The sequence below is a fragment of the Eubalaena glacialis genome, chromosome 8 (assembly GCF_028564815.1).
Source record: "Eubalaena glacialis isolate mEubGla1 chromosome 8, mEubGla1.1.hap2.+ XY, whole genome shotgun sequence".
Lineage (NCBI taxonomy): Eukaryota > Metazoa > Chordata > Mammalia > Artiodactyla > Balaenidae > Eubalaena > Eubalaena glacialis.
This window is the reverse complement of record NC_083723.1, coordinates 80,794,581-80,810,587: the sequence shown is the minus strand read 5'-3', so window position 1 is coordinate 80,810,587 and position 16,007 is coordinate 80,794,581. Positions and strand designations below refer to the sequence as shown.

Here is a 16,007-nt window from a genome sequence, read left to right as displayed (position 1 = left end):
CACTGAAATTGAAACTGTGATTCAAAATCTTCCAACACACAAAAGCCCAGGACCAGATGGCTTCACAGGCGAATTCTATCAAACATTTAGAGAAGAGCTAACACCTATCCTTCTCAAACTCTTCCAAAATATTGCAGAGGGAGGAACACTCCCCAACTCATTCTACGAGGCCACCATCACCCTGATACCAAAACCAGGCAAAGATGTCACAAAGAAAGAAAACTACAGGCCAATATCACTGATGAACATAGATGCAAAAATCCTCAACAAAATACTAGCAAACAGAATCCAACAGCACATTAAAAGGATCATACACCATGATCAAGTGGGGTTTATTCCAGGAATGCAAGGATTCTTCAATATACGCAAATCAATCAACGTGATACATCATATTAACAAATTGAAGGAGAAAAACTATATGATCATCTCAATAGATGCAGAGAAAGCTTTCGACAAAATTCAACACCCATTTATGATAAAAGTCCTGCAGAAAGTAGGCATAGAGGGAACTTTCCTCAACATAATAAAGGCCGTATATGACAAACCCACAGCCAACATTGTCCTCAATGGTGAAAAACTGAAACCATTTCCACTAAGATCAGGAACAAGACAAGGTTGCCCACTCTCACCACTATTATTCAACATAGTTTTGGAAGTGTTAGCCACAGCAATCAGAGACGAAAAAGAAATAAAAGGAATCCAAATCGGAAAAGAAGAAGTAAAGCTGTCACTGTTTGCAGATGACATGATACTATACATAGAGAATCCAAAAGATGCTACCAGAAAACTACTAGAGCTAATCAATGAATTTGGTAAAGTAGCAGGATACAAAATTAATGCACAGAAATCTCTTGAATTCCTGTATACTAATGATGAAAAATCTGAAAGTGAAATTAAGAAAACACTCCCGTTTACCATTGCAACAAAAAGAATAAAATACCTAGGAATAAACCTACCTAAGGAGACAAAAGACCTGTATGCAGAAAATTATAGGACACTGATGAAAGAAATTAAAGATGATACAAATAGATGGAGAGATATACCATGTTCTTGGATTGGAAGAATCAACATTGTGAAAATGACTCTGCTACCCAAAGCAATCTACAGATTCAATGCAATCCCTATCAAACCACCACTGGCATTTTTCACAGAACTAGAACAAAAAATTTCACAATTTGTATGGAAACACAAAAGACCCCGAATAGCCAAAGCAATCTTGAGAACGAAAAATGGAGCTGGAGGAATCAGGCTCCCTGACTTCAGACTATATTACAAAGCTACAGTAATCAAGACAGTTTGGTACTGGCACAAAAACAGAAATATAGATCAATGGAACAGGATAGAAAGCCCAGAGATAAGCCCACGCACATATGGTCACCTTATCTTTGATAAAGGAGGCAAGCATATACAGTGGAGAAAAGACAGCCTCTTCAATAAGTGGTGCTGGGAAAATTGGACAGGTACATGTAAAAGTATGAAATTAGAACACTCCCTAACACCATACACAAAAATAAACTCAAAATGGATTAAAGACCTAAGTGTAAGGCCAGACACTATCAAACTCTTAGAGGAAAACATAGGCAGAACACTGTATGACATAAGTCACAGCAAGATCCTTTTTGACCCAGGTCCTAGAGAAATGGAAATAAAAACACAAATAAACAAATGGGACCTAATGAAACTTAAAAGCTTTTGCACAGCAAAGGAAACCATAAACAAGACCAAAAGACAACCCTCAGAATGGGAGAAAATATTTGCAAATGAAGCAACGGACAAAGGATTAATCTCCAAGATTTACAAGCAGCTCATGCAGCTCAATAACAAAAAAACAAACAACCCAATCCAAAAATGGGCAGAAGACCTAAATAGACATTTCTCCAAAGAAGAGATACAGATTGCCAACAGACACATGAAAGAATGCTCAACATCATTAATCATTAGAGAAATGCAAATCAAAACTACAATGAGGTATCATCTCACACCGGTCAGAATGGCCATCATCAAAAAATCTAGAAACGATAAATGCTGGAGAGGGTGTGGAGAAAAGGGAACACTCTTGCACTGTTGGTGGGAATGTAAATTGATACAGCCACTATGGAGAACAGTATGGAGGTTCCTTAAAAAACTAAAAATAGAACTACCATATGACCCAGCAATCCCACTACTGGGCATATACCCTGAGAAAACCATAATTCAGAGAGAGTCATGTACCAAAATATTCATTGCAGCTCTGTTTACAATAGCCAGGACATGGAAGCAACCTAGGTGTCCATCATCGGATGAATGGATTAAGAAGATGTGGCACATATATACAATGGAATATTACTCAGCCATAAAAAGAAATGAAATGGAGGTGTTTGTAATGAGGTGGATGGAGTTAGAGTCTGTCATACAGAGTGAAGTAAGTCAGAAAGAGAAAAACAAATACAGTATGCTAACACATATATATGGAATCTAAGGGAAAAAAAAAAAAAAAAAACAGGTCATGAAGAACCTAGTGGCAAGATGGGAATAAAGACACAGACCTACTAGAGAATGGACTTGAGGATATGGGGAGGGGGAGGGGTGAGATGTGACAGGGTGAGAGAGTGTCATGGACATATATACACTACCAAATGTAAAATAGATAACTAGTGGGAAGCAGCCGCATAGCACAGGGAGATCAGCTCGGTGCTTTGTGACCACCTAGAGGGGTGGGATAGGGAGGGTGGGAGGGAGGGAAATGCAAGAGGGAAGAGATATGGCAACATATGTATATGTGTAACTGATTCACTTTGTTGTAAAGCAGAAAGTAACACACCATTGTAAAGCAATTATACTTCAATAAAGATGTTTAAAAAAAAAAAAAAAAAAAAAAAAAAGGGAAGATAGGTTCTTGCATTTGTACCTTTAATGGAATAAGAACTTTTAAAACAAAGTAAAACCATAAAGTGACTTTTCTGCATACAAAAATATCCTAGAAGTCACCCCAAAATTCTTTATGTAATGTGTAAGTAGCAAAAGTAAGCCACTTAAAAAAAAATTCTTGTTTTACCTTGTACAATCCCTATTTAATATTTACCTATGTTACACCTTAAAAAAAAAAAAAAAAAAAAGAAGGCAAGAGATAAGGAGCAATTCCAAATTGGAAGGAGCTGGATGCCAGCCAAGAATGTGGATTAATTGTTACTGGGTAAGGAAATTACAAAGTGAAATTGGGATTTTTCATGTTCAAGAATATAAAAAGGCATATGGATTATTATTTTTTGATATTAGCATCCTTTTCATTGGAAAAAGATATCCAGCATTGAACTTTGTTTCATAGATATAGGAATAGAGGTAATTTATTGGATGCATTTCACTAAAACCTGTAGATTATTCAACTGTCATGGAGTCAAAATCTGAGATGTTTAGAGTTGGGCCTAAGCCCCTTTTCTCAGGGCCCCATCTTGCTCCTCGAGCCGAGGACAGTGGCTGGGATTCCTGGAATCTGACTATTTGGTGGTTGAGAAAGGTCAGTATCATACTGAGGAGTCAGCAAGGCCAGGATAGGCTGAGGCATGGGAGGCACCTGGAGGCAACATTGGAGGTGCTCCCTCCCTCTCGGGATCATGCAGGTGCTGACCCTGCTTAACCAGACACCAGGAAAAGCAGGAGAGTACAGGGAGTAGGTGAACACGGTCCAGGTCCACAGATCCACAGTGCGGTGCAGGGGCAGTGAGCCACTCTGATGCTCATGGCCAAAGCAGAAGGCATTCTCTCTGGGAGCAGGAGAGCAGGTCCCCAAGGGTCCCTGGAAGCCAGTAGGAAAGCCCACCCAGGGAGTGCAGACATGGAATCAGGCTCCACGGGGCCTCTGCACAAACTCAGTTCACTCCCTCCTCTGGGTGTCTGGACTGCTTCAGTAACAGTCAGGGTGGTAGAGAGCAGTAGCTCCCAAATTTGCTACAGCTCGTCAGACATACCTGTGGAGCTTTACAAATATGATAGACTCCCCAGCTCAGCATGCGGCCCTTCGCAGCAGAGATTCTGATTCATTTGATCTGGAGAGGGCCCAGGGATCAGTATTTCTATCAAGCTCCACAGTGATTCCAGTGCAGTCGTCAGTGCACTTGAATTTGGGAAGAGAGAACTAGAGGTCAGGAAACTGGGATTCTAGTTGCAGGTCTGCGGTTGCTCACTATATAACTTGGGACAGGACATTTATACTCTCTGAGCCTCCATTTTCTCATAGAGAAATAAAGATGTTAAAGTTGATTCCTAAGGTCCCTTCCCAGTCTTACATTCTATGGTATCTATAGTTTTAGTCGGCTTGCCTACAAAACATCCCTAAATGTGCAGCCAACGTTATAAAAACATCTGAGAACTCTGGTTTGTGAATGAACCCTTGAATTTGTGGCCTCTGTGGTAACTGGCCTTCAAGAGAGTCCCCAGTGATCTTCATTTCTTGGTATGTGTTCTCCTGTGCAGTCCCCTTCCATACTGAATCAAGGCTGGCCTTGGTGACCCACACATTAATAGCAGAAATGATGGTGTATGACTTCCAAGCCTGGACCATTAAGAACAATGCTGCTTCTGCCTTGGTGTTTTGGACCACTCACTCTGAGGGAAGCCATATGCCACGTTGGAAGGATGCTAAAACAGCCATATGGACAAACTCTTCTGGAGAGGAAGTGAGGCCTCCACCCTCCAGTCAACCGTGGAATCAGGCCTTCAGACGACTTGCAGCCCCGGCTGATATCTTGACTACAACCTCATGAGAGACCCTGAGCCATAACTGTCCAGCCAGATAGCCCCAAATTCCTGTCCCACAGAAAGCAAGAGAGATAATAAGTGATTATTATTGTCTTCAGCCCCTAAATTTTAGAGACGTGTTATGCAGCATTAGGTAGCTCATAGAGCCTCTTGTCATGTACTTTTGGGCTATGTTTGTGATATCTTGTGACATCTAGAACTTCTGGAGTGGTGACTACTGTACCAGTTTTTTTTGGTTTTGTGTGTGTGTATGTGTGCACTTTTGTGTTTTTTGTACAGTTTTTTTTGTTTTTTGTGTTTTTTGCCTGTCGGCTCCAATTCTACCCTCTTACCTGCTCCACAATACTAGAGTTTTAAACATTTTTCCTCTTCAGCAAACACAATATTTTTTTTTTGAAGACAAAAGCAAATTTATTTACATATTAAATCATAATATAAAAGGAAGAATACAAATGCTATCAAAATGTTCACAATGATTTTAGGCTAGGAGGATTAAAAAAACTTTTTTTTTTCTGTCTGTTTTATGCTTTCCAGATTGGTTTCCACGAACAAGTATAATCTATTATAAATTTTTAAACAACTTTATTAAACACACCAGATTCCTCATGGACTAGTTCCTGCATTTTTTCTCTAGTGTAATCTCCAAACGTATTTTCTTATGCTCCCTATGTTCAAATAATAACTGATCAACTTAACATGTATTGAATTTTCGGTGAACACGATATTAAGCTTTGTCAGTAGAGGGTGCTGGAGGGACATTGTAGGAGGAAGTTGGCTTCTTTTCCTGGCCCCTTGTCCTGCGCTTTGCTTTCTCTTGGCCCTGCTGCGCAGTCTGTCAGCAGTGTGTGTGCAGGGACAACCAGTGGCACTCTGCCTTAGCTGGGCACCCAGACCGCGAAGACCCTCAGCAAGCTTACAGTCTGGACTCTGTCCCAGTGACCACCTGACTATGGCCCTCGCAAGATAGACACCATTCATCCCAGGTCTTGCCAGCGAGCAGGCTTCCTACAGCCCAGCTTTCTCTGGCACCCTCTCACCAGCCTGGACCACCTGCATCCCAGAGAGTGGCTTCCCACAGCCCTCCTGACGTGGATACTGTGCACTCCTGGTTGTGTGCCTTCCTTCAAGCAAGGAGGCTCCCAACATCCTGACTCCCGGCCCCTTCCACCACAGCCCACTGTCCAGGAGGCCTTTCCTACTTGCCCAGGGATTGTTGGCCAGCTTTGCCTGGGCACCTCAGTGAACTTCTCAGCTACCCAACAAGGTCTGGACCGTAGCCTTGGGAAGGGCCGCGCCCCACCTTATGAGTTTGTCCATCCGTGGACATTCTCCCTCAGCCCAGGATACGCTTTAGAGTTCTCTTTATATATTTATGGTTATTCTCCCGTTATAATGAATACCCCTTTATGTTAAAATCTTCCTGTTCCTTGGTGGACACAGGAAGCCTACCTAGCATGCTGGCATTTGGCGAACACTGAGGAAATGGCTCAGGGGGAAACAGACCCCTCTGGCATTCTGCCCCTACTCTTGCCCTGGGCTGGATATGATACTCATGGCTGATGGGGGCCAGGGCAAACACTAGAACTTGTAACAGAATTGAAGGTCAATGTTTCCAGGTTAAAAAAATAATAGTTAAAAAAATAGAAAAATTTATTGTGTGTTTGCTGAGAAGGCGTCAGGAGCCAGGGCAGCCAGTCTTTCTGTCTCAGCCTTATTCTGTCAAGACCAATGGATCACTCATCTGTGCTTTGTTGCAGATCAACATGCTTTGCTTCTACAGGCATTTGACAGAAGATGGCTACCCTACAGTTTCCAAACCTATCTGTCCTTGGATTATGCAATCAACAGAGATTAACTAGCACTTCTCCTGGGGGCAAAGTGTGATTGGCCCAGTTTGGGTCAGGTGTTCTTTCTTGGTCCAGTCAGCTGAGGCTGAGGTTGCTGGGTCATGTGGTAATAAACATGGCTAATGGGCTCTTTCCATTGGTGAATGGAGAGTCAATTCTTAGAGAAGGGAATGTGGTCTGGACAGATCTCTTAAAATATGTCTACCACTGATGGCTACAAATCCACTAGTAACAGTAAAGATGTAGAGGTCACAGACATTTATCTTCTTAACTTTCACTGTTTATCTTCTCTTTGCTATGTACTAATGGCATCAGAGACCTAGAAAAGTAGAAGGTAGGTGAGTGAGACAAATCAAAAAGAAAGTAGCTAAGAAAGATAAATTACAGATTATCCCATCCATAGATATATTCAATCTTTGAAGAAACCTTTGCATGCCTGATTCCCTTTGAGAAATGAAATTTTAACATGGAGAAGAAAGCAACTTTTTCAGCCATTTCTTTCTATGCATTAAGAAAGGGAAGTCAGGCCTTTTCTCTTACACCTTCCCCCCCATTCCTTCTAATGTCCAACTTTCTTGAAGGAGGCACAGAGAAGCCAGAATTACCTCATGGAGGAATGAGAGCCAGGTAGAAAGGTTAAAGAGGAGGAAGGTAAAGAGAATTCTAGTGGGATGTGAGTTGGCTCAAATTAATGAGACAATTCAAAGCTTGTGGAGAGTCAGTGGGAGCTTGGGAGTGATGTAAGGCGGCTTCAGAAACAGAAAAAAGTTTGGAAAAGTTAGTTGTCTGTGTGATATTGCAGTGGCAACAATCATTGTATAGGAAGTTTTAAGTGAGTGGTCGAAACCAACCACTATAAATAAAATTCCCCTGAAAAGCACTGAATGTCTTAAGCAAGTTGTTTGCATGTGTTGGGAGTATGTATGTAGAATTAAAATGTTATTAGGGGGACTTCCCTGGTGGCGCAGTGGTTAAGAATCCACCTGCCAATGAAGGGGACACGGGTTTGAGCCCTGGTCCGGGAAGATCCCACATGCTGCGGAGCAACCAAGCCCGTGCACCACAACTACTGAGCCTGCGTGCCACAACTACTGAAGCCCACGTGACTAGAGCCCGCACTCCGCAACAAGAGAGAAGCCACCGCAATGAGAAGCCCGTGCACCGCAACGAAGAGTAGACCCTGCTCGATGCAACTAGAGAAAGCCCGTGCGCAGCAACGGAGACCCAAAACAACCAAAAATAAATAAATTAATTTAAAAATACTATTAAAAAATGTTGTTAGGTACCTAGTTAACAATTCTAGGCACAAAACCAATTGCTTTAAATAAAAAGCTCTGTCTTGATTAATACCATGAGTGTAGCAGCTGAACTGGGATCTGTGTGGCACAATGGGAGTCCATTCAAACATACTCGGGGGAATTTCAAGACATTTATTTGGGTACTAATGACTTCCATTATGACAGAACACATTACTTAAACCAAAAATGATCAGCCTCTGCATATAGAAGTGTGAAGGGAGCCTTAATTAATTTACTAATTGCACTTCTTATTTTAAGTGGTACATTGATTTGGGTCTATAGTGGTTAAGTTGCTGTTTTCTCTTACGAAGTGTGGTGTTCCTTGTTGGGGGCTCAGGAAGAGGGTGGCTAGAATATGTACCCAGCCCTAGGCATTGGCAGAAAATATTGCCCCAATACTTGTTGGGTACCTAAGATTCCCTAGAGTTACTCCAGCAAGTCCTCTGTGTAAAATACAATCATGTTACCTGAGAGTACTGAAATCGGCAAGTCTTTAGTGCTCCCCTGGCCCCGATGTATGAATGTACTACTTCAGTGATTATGTGTAAGGCCTGAGTAGAAGGTTATCTCTACCACATGATGTAGAGGAGGGCCTGGGAGGATGGAACGAAGATGGGTATGGTTTGATGGGGAGCAGGGATGAAAAGGAAGACTCAGAACATAAGGGGATGCTACCCACGTGGGAAGCAGTAGGGCAGGAGGGTTGAGTACTGGTTTCATTTCATTAGTGTTCCCATATAGAGTCTCCTCTATGCTCACTTAGAAGCAAGGAGAAAGGAAAAAGCTGGGTGTTTCTAAGAATCTCTTTAAGTACAGAATGTTAAACCAAATAAATGTTTTACTTACTTCGAATGACAATCTATTAAGGCATAGGGTAGGTTTTTTCACTATCATAGTGAATAAATAATGGAATGCACTAATGTGAGAGACTGAAATTTACTTCAGTAGGGATCTAAAAAACAATAGATAACCTGCCTCCTTCTGGGCTGTTCCTTTAGGAACAAACCCTGAGGGAGGAATGTTCAAGTTCATGAATTGGCCACCAGGGGTCACCAGAAGAATTGAAAGTATTTCTGAGGCAAAGCCGTAGTTTCTTGCTCACCAAGAAGAGGGCAGATTTGTGGGACCTGCGTGCCCACCCTTCTGTTGTTAGAAAGACTTCTCACTTAACTATTTAGGATTCCTTTGTCCCTTCTTTTATATTTAGAATTTCCTTGTCCCTTCTTTTTGATCATCAGTTCTTGCTACACTACTCTGACCTATATGTCATTAGTAGAGATTTTATTTTCTTTTTAATTAAATATATAAATGTTTATCAATAGGGGATTACTCACCTTTCGGGTCTCAGCTCAAATGTTAGCCCATCACCAGTGGACTTCTTTAAGTGTTCAATCTAACGTCTCTCCATTGCTCTTTCATATCACCCGCTTATTTATTTATTACCTGTCTTCCCACCTTACCAGAAAAGTAATCAGAGCTAACATTTAAGTAGACATGTCAGGAACTGTTCAAATGCTGGGCGTATATTAACTCTGAATCTGCACAGCAATCCTGTACGATAGACATTATTATTATTATTTTCAAGCAGAAGACACTGAGACACAGAGACGTTAAGTAACTTGCCCAAGGTCACACAGCTCTAAAGTCACATAATTAGAATTCATACCCTGGCAGTCTGGTGCCAAAACCCATGCTCTTAATCGTTAAGTATCCTTCCTGTCCATGAGTGGAGCTGGTCTGAATCCCCAGCCCTAGAAAAATGCCTGTTCATGTTATATGTTAAATGAATTAATACATTATTGTAAATTCAGAGTGTCGGACTATTCAGCCAAATGATAATATGTACTGATATGAAGATATTTCCACAACATGTTGTTAAGTGAATACAGCAAATACAGAATATTGTGTATAGCCTGATTCTACTTTTGAAAAAAAAAAGTGCTTATGTATATCGCATATGTAACATCTATAAGATACGTGTATATGTACATGTGGGGAGGTGAGGTGGGGTATAGAGAAAAATCTGGAAGACTAAATATTTCTATGATCATCTCTAGGGAATAGGATTGGTGGGGCAAGGGGGAATTTTTTTATACCCTCTTTGGAAAAAAATTAAGAATAAGTACTTTCTTTATAATATGAAAAGCTTTAAGTAACAATTTTCAAAATTTTGACAAAAATAAACACTCTCTCTTGTTTCATACACTCTTGAATTATAGTTTCAAAATAATAAGTACTTTAAAAGTCCTGAATTTTGTAAATCTGTAAATGAAGTAAAGCAGCTGTTTCTTACTTCATTTGATCCTAAGTTTTGCAGCGTGGTTTTGTTCAGGATGTCTTCATTTACTTTTATTCTTTCCTAAATGGGGGGTAGCGAGTGGGAGAAGGGTTTCATTTTCACAACTGAGAGCTGAATATATCACCCAAGGAATTATCACATAATAACTTTATGCCATTATTATTGACATAATTATTGTTATATGTCATGACATTGTGATGTCATAGCATATTACAGAAGTCCGCAGGCTGTGTTATAACTAACTCCTGGGCTTTTGCGATGTACATGTGAACCCTTCTTTTCCAGCATCCGACTTTTGCATTTCATTCCAGATAAGGGTAGTATTAGTTCACAGGTTGGTTGGCTCATCAGAGAAAGAAGATGTATGCGTGGAGTTTTCTTTTAAAAAATGAGCTTCTTCAGAGGTTGTTGAGCTCATTCACCTCCTTCAGGAAAGTAAATTTGAGGAGCAGGGTCAGCTGAGGTTGGAGGTGTGTGTGCAGATCTCCTATTATTTAAGCATTCCAAGAATGCAGTGTCCTGTGCTTCAAAGTCGCATAATAAAGATGTTTGGCACTGAGGTGTTGGACTTGACTTTGTAGTGTGGCCTCTCAGGGTCAGCCTATTTTTCTGAAAGCCCGGAGGTCCCATCATTGTGCCAGGTCACAGGAAGGGACATGAAAAGCAGGGGAGGATAAGGTGGAGATCAGAGAGCCCTGGGCACCCAAGAGGGCAAACTCTCCATCACCCTCACAGATTTTCAGCCCTGCCTGTACATTTAACCACCTGGGAGCTTTTAAAACAGACTGATGCCTGCCTCACCCCAGACCAGTTGAATTGGAATCGCTGGGATTTGGGCCTAAGCAGTAGTTTTTTTAAAAAAAGCTCTCCAGGTTATTTTAATGGGTGGCCAAGGTTGAGAACCACTGGCTCATGGGTAGCTCTCCAGGGCTTCTAGAAGCTCATGTGCACGATAGGAAGGAACTGGGGGGCTGGAGGTCCGCTGGAATGGATGGACTCACAGTATCTCACACGCCTGGGAGGCTGGAACTACTTCCATCTAGATTCCATCCTCTCTCCACCTCTAATACTCTCCTACTGCCGAGTGAATACAAGTGGAAGGTGGTCCTGGGGAGTGATATTGAATAGCAAGATAGCGGATCAGAGGGGAGATAAAAATCACTTGTTCAAACAAAACACACAGTTGGGGCCAGGCAGTCTAGGGCAGAGGTGGTTATATTTATTCAGCACAGTAGAGTTGACAGTATCATTTCATGATATATTTTCTCATTAGGGTCCTTGGGCAAGCCTGTGAGGTGGGCATTTATTGCCCTTTGATGGATGAGGCAGCAGAGGGCTGGAAGAATCTGAGGCCCAGGATTACACAGCTATTACGTGGCCAAGTAGAACCAGCACCTGTCTAGCTTCCAGTTCCAGGGTCACTCTGCTTCCCCACAGTGGCTTTAAAAGTCCAGCTTTGATGTTAATTTTTTCTGCTTCAACTTATAAGTTCCTGGTTCTCTTGAATTCTTTATAGACATTCACAACACTTGAGGCAAGAGAACCAACTAGCGAAAAACTGACCAGGGAAGATGTCCAAAGGAGCAAGAAAAAACAGCAAACAACCCACTTTTCCTATTCTCTCATTTATAGATGGTTTACATGAAAACTGTCTATAAATTCCTAGTATTTTTCTATTATATTGAGTTGGCCAAAAATTTCCTTCGGGTTTTTCCATAAGATGGTACAGAAAAACCCGAACGAACTCTTTTGGCCAACCCAGTAGCAATAGCTAACATCTGTAGAACATGCACTATATGCCACTCACTGGGTTTTATGAAAATTAATTTATTTAGTCCTCCCAACCACCACATGGCGTAGGTACTATTATTGATCCCCATTTTACAGGTGGGGAAACTGAGGTCCACAGGGCTTAGGCAACTTGCCTAAAGTCGCACAGCTAGTGGCCCAGATTGGAATCCAGTTTGAGACAAGAGCTCACAAGACTTATCCATTACACTGTGCTGACTCTTGGAGCTACAGCCCTGCTGATCTGAGTTCCCAGTCTGACTCTGGGCTCCTACCTTTTCTACCTGCTTCCTTAGTTATAATAATCATTCGTGCTTAATGCGCTTTTTATCATGCATTAGGTTTTGCTCCAAGGGCTTTACAAATATTATATTATCTCATTTAATTCCTTAACGCTGGAGAGTGGATCCCAGGTGGCCCCTCCTAGGGAGGCTCTTCTCCAGCTCACAGCTGTTCTGACCACTGCCACTCTTTCAGCACGCTGCCTTGGCCCCTTCCCAAAGCTGCCAAAGGACTCTGTAGATATTTGGTGACTAGATAAGAGAAATCCCTCTGTCCCCCCTGTTTTCATGGTTAGAACCCTGTAAGATCAGCTCTTCTTCCAGGTTCTTGGCTGTGGGTCCCAGATCCCTTCCCCTTGAGTTCATCTTGCTTTCTGCCCACAGCCTTCTCACATCATCCAGGTGGATGAGCCAATCCACTCTGACCTTCTGATGCAACACCGATTTGTCTCTGTGTGACTGGGCTAAGTAAGAGGTTGCAGGATTTCATTCTGGGCTGAAGCAGTAGGATCCTTTCTTGCCAGACCTGACTGACTGCACATCACATGAGCCATGACATCAAATGAGGACTCACTATCAGGTTCTGCTTTGAGCCTTGTGGAGACCAAGTGGAGCTTCTTTCAGATTGCTCCCAAGGCTTCACGTAGGGCCAGGCAACCTCCATGCTCACTGCTCTCCCACCCAGTTCTTCTCTGTCTTGAGGATTTCTTCCATCTACAGCATCGTTCCCTGGCTCTCCTTGTGGCCGGATCCTTCTCAGCTTCCACGTCTCAATTTCACTCTCAGGATCTCACTGAGAACTTCCCTGATCACTGTGTCCAAAGGAAATGCCTCTTTCTTTGCCCTCACTCGCTCTTTTAACATCACCCTTATTTCCTCTCCACGCTCTTTAATCCTCGTATTTATTCATTTATTTACTGCCAGTATTTCCAATGAAATGTAAGCTTGAAGAGGGCAAGGAATTGTCTTTTTCACTCACTGCTCTGCTAGGACCTCCTCCTAGCGTGGTGCCAACCCCTGCGAGGTGCTGCGTGAAAGAAATAAAGACCCCTCTGTCATCAGGGGTGATGGTGTTGACGACTGCCAGTGGCTCATTTCCAGCATCCCAACCCTGCCAGTGACCCTTCCTTATTTACATCGGCCACATCTCCTAAATAAATCCATACCTTGTTCAGGGTTTTGTTGCTATTGTTTGCATGGACTAGATGACTATCTCTGTTCTTCTCAGTTTCATCATGTTGAATGAAGTTCCTGTTATCTCTGTGGACACCTTCTCTGTAAATAAAATCAGAAAGGCAATTTGGGCTCTCAGTGAAAGGGGCAAATTGTCACTGAGGAGGATGGATTCTTTGTTGTGCCTCTTTGGGAATATGTTGGTCAAATGGAAGAGTCCCCAGAAAGTTTAAAGAGTTAAAAAAAATCTAACCGTGCCCTAGGCAGTATGCTGGGTGTCTAGGGGCACACAAAGGCTAAGCGTCTACAATCTCTGGCTTTTCTGGCTATTAGTGAGAAAAGACTTAACTGCACAAGATAGATACCGGCATATGAAACAAATACTAAATCAAAACAACAAGAGATGACAGTGGAGAGTGGTCACTGGGGTCTGGGAAGGCTTGATGAGGCTTAGTCAAGGCTGTGAAAGACAGAGGATTTGGGTAAATTTGCTTGGATGTATTCTGCAGCCTTAGCACTCTGTGTAGTCACTGGGTTCTTTGTCCCTTCTAGATAGAGCCATGGAATGCTCCAGTCGTCCTCTGGCTGCAGGGCGGGCCGGGAGGCTCATCCATGTTTGGACTCTTTGTGGAACACGGACCTTATATTGTCACAAGAAACATGACCGGTAAGTGCTGCTTGGACTCTGTTTTCCCATGGAGAGTTCTTCATTTGAACCTTATATCTGCTCTAGAAATAACTTAGAGTGAACAGTGAACCACTAGAAATAGCTTTACAGTTCCAGATTATAAAAACATAACTTTCTGGCAATGTTTGTCCAAGAAGGAGGAGCCACCAGGGTGCGTGTCCTGGCTGGGCTGCTTTCTCCCTTAAAATTCGGGTGAAAGGTTCCAAGCTTTGTTCTGCCAGTCTGCTGCTGACTCAAGCGATCCGGGCTTATGAAAACAGTTGGTATTTATTACTATTTGGGTAAGCCCTTTTGCGTAGGACAAATGGGTGGAATTATATCCCTAGTTATTCACATGAACTGAACACTGTACGGTTCAGTCACATGAATGATCGGATATCTTGGAAGCAAGATACTGAGGGCTGGGGCTGGCATGAAGGAAGGAATGGAGAAGGAACCACATCCAGCTCTAACCCAGGTTTACCTCCATCTCATTTTTTTGGTGGGGAGGGGAGACTGTTTACTTTCCCTGGGTCAGAATTTGGAGGGTGAACCAGTTTGTGACTCAGTATATTCGTGTACACAATTCTGTTGAAGTTGTGGTTCTCTTCAGCACTGGATGGGAGGAAGCAGATTCTGGAGAATTGGACATTAAGGATGATTCACCCAATCTGACAGATGGGTTTATTGCATCCCTGGTTGATGGGTGTTTCTGCATGAACCAGTTGCACGGGGTTTTGTTTACAAAGTTCATCTTAGATGTAGAAACTCTCTGGTTCTGGGAAAAGTAAAGGAGAGGAGGAGAGAAGAAAAAGGTGCTGATATCTGTTCCCTACTATGAGAGTATAACGCAACGTCAGAGGGACACCAAGGGTTCGCTGACCTGGAGAGGACAGGTAGGCATGTTGGGCTCCTAACCAGAGCTAGGCATTAGATGGGATGTTTTATTAATGACCCAGTCTAAAACCTCTTCTCTGCTTTACTAGTGCGTGCCAGAGACTTTCCTTGGACCACTACATTTTCCATGCTCTACATTGATAATCCAGTGAGTATCCCCAGGGTCCCGTGAAATGGCAGTGTTGGTCTCTCTTGTCTTTTTTCTTTCATTAAGTACATTTAAGAAATAGAAAAAGAATACAGATTTAATTTTTTTCTTTTAAAAATATAATTGTCTGTTTAAAGAACACATTTGAAATTTAACTTTTCTAACATGTATCATTACATCCAAGTTTGGGAATTTTACTTGCTGCCTTCTCTCCTTCCCTCATTTCTAATCTTTTTTTTTTTTTTTTTTTTTAATTTATTTTATTTATTTTATTTTTGGCTGCGTTGGGTCTTCGTTGCTGTGCGCGGGCTTTCTCTAGTTGCGGCGAGCGGGGGCTACTCTTCGTTGCGGTGCGCAGGCTTCTCATTGCGGTGGCTTCTCTTGTTGCGGAGCACGGTCTCTAGGCACATGGGCTCAGTAGTTGTGGCTCACGGGCTCTAGAGCACAGGCTCAGTAGCTGTAGTGCACAGGCTTAGTTGCTCCGCGGCATGTGGGATCTTCCCAGACCAGGACTCAAACCCGTGTCCCCTGCATTGGCAGGTGGATTCTTAACCACTGCGCCACCAGGGAAGCCCCCCTCATTTCTAATCTTATAAAATGTCCTGATCACTGAATTAAACCATCCAGGATAAGGGATTAGTTTCTTTCTGCTGATGATATGGGTTTCTCTATAGCATGGGTTATTATATAGTATGGGAAGTCCTAATCTTTCAAATTGAGTTCTAGATATAAAAAGTCAAAACTGGCCCCCTTCACTTATCACAGTGAACAGAATGCCACATCTCGGGGGCAGCAAAAGGTGGAATTCTCCTTGGGAAGTTCTTATGAAATTAAATCCTATAAACTGCAGTATAGGAAAGTAACTTTAGGGTCAG

The 16,007-nt window shown here is 42.4% G+C and overlaps 1 protein-coding gene across 1 annotated transcript in view; it reads left to right on the top strand.

The window, feature by feature from the left end:
* CPVL (carboxypeptidase vitellogenic like) overlaps positions 1 to 16,007 on the top strand; it is a 135,952-nt gene that overhangs the window by 45,587 nt on the left and 74,358 nt on the right. The window contains exons 6-7 of the mRNA XM_061198246.1: positions 13,973 to 14,087; positions 15,074 to 15,132. Coding sequence (XP_061054229.1) covers positions 13,973 to 14,087; positions 15,074 to 15,132 — 174 coding nt within the window. The remainder of the gene's footprint in view (positions 1 to 13,972; positions 14,088 to 15,073; positions 15,133 to 16,007) is intronic.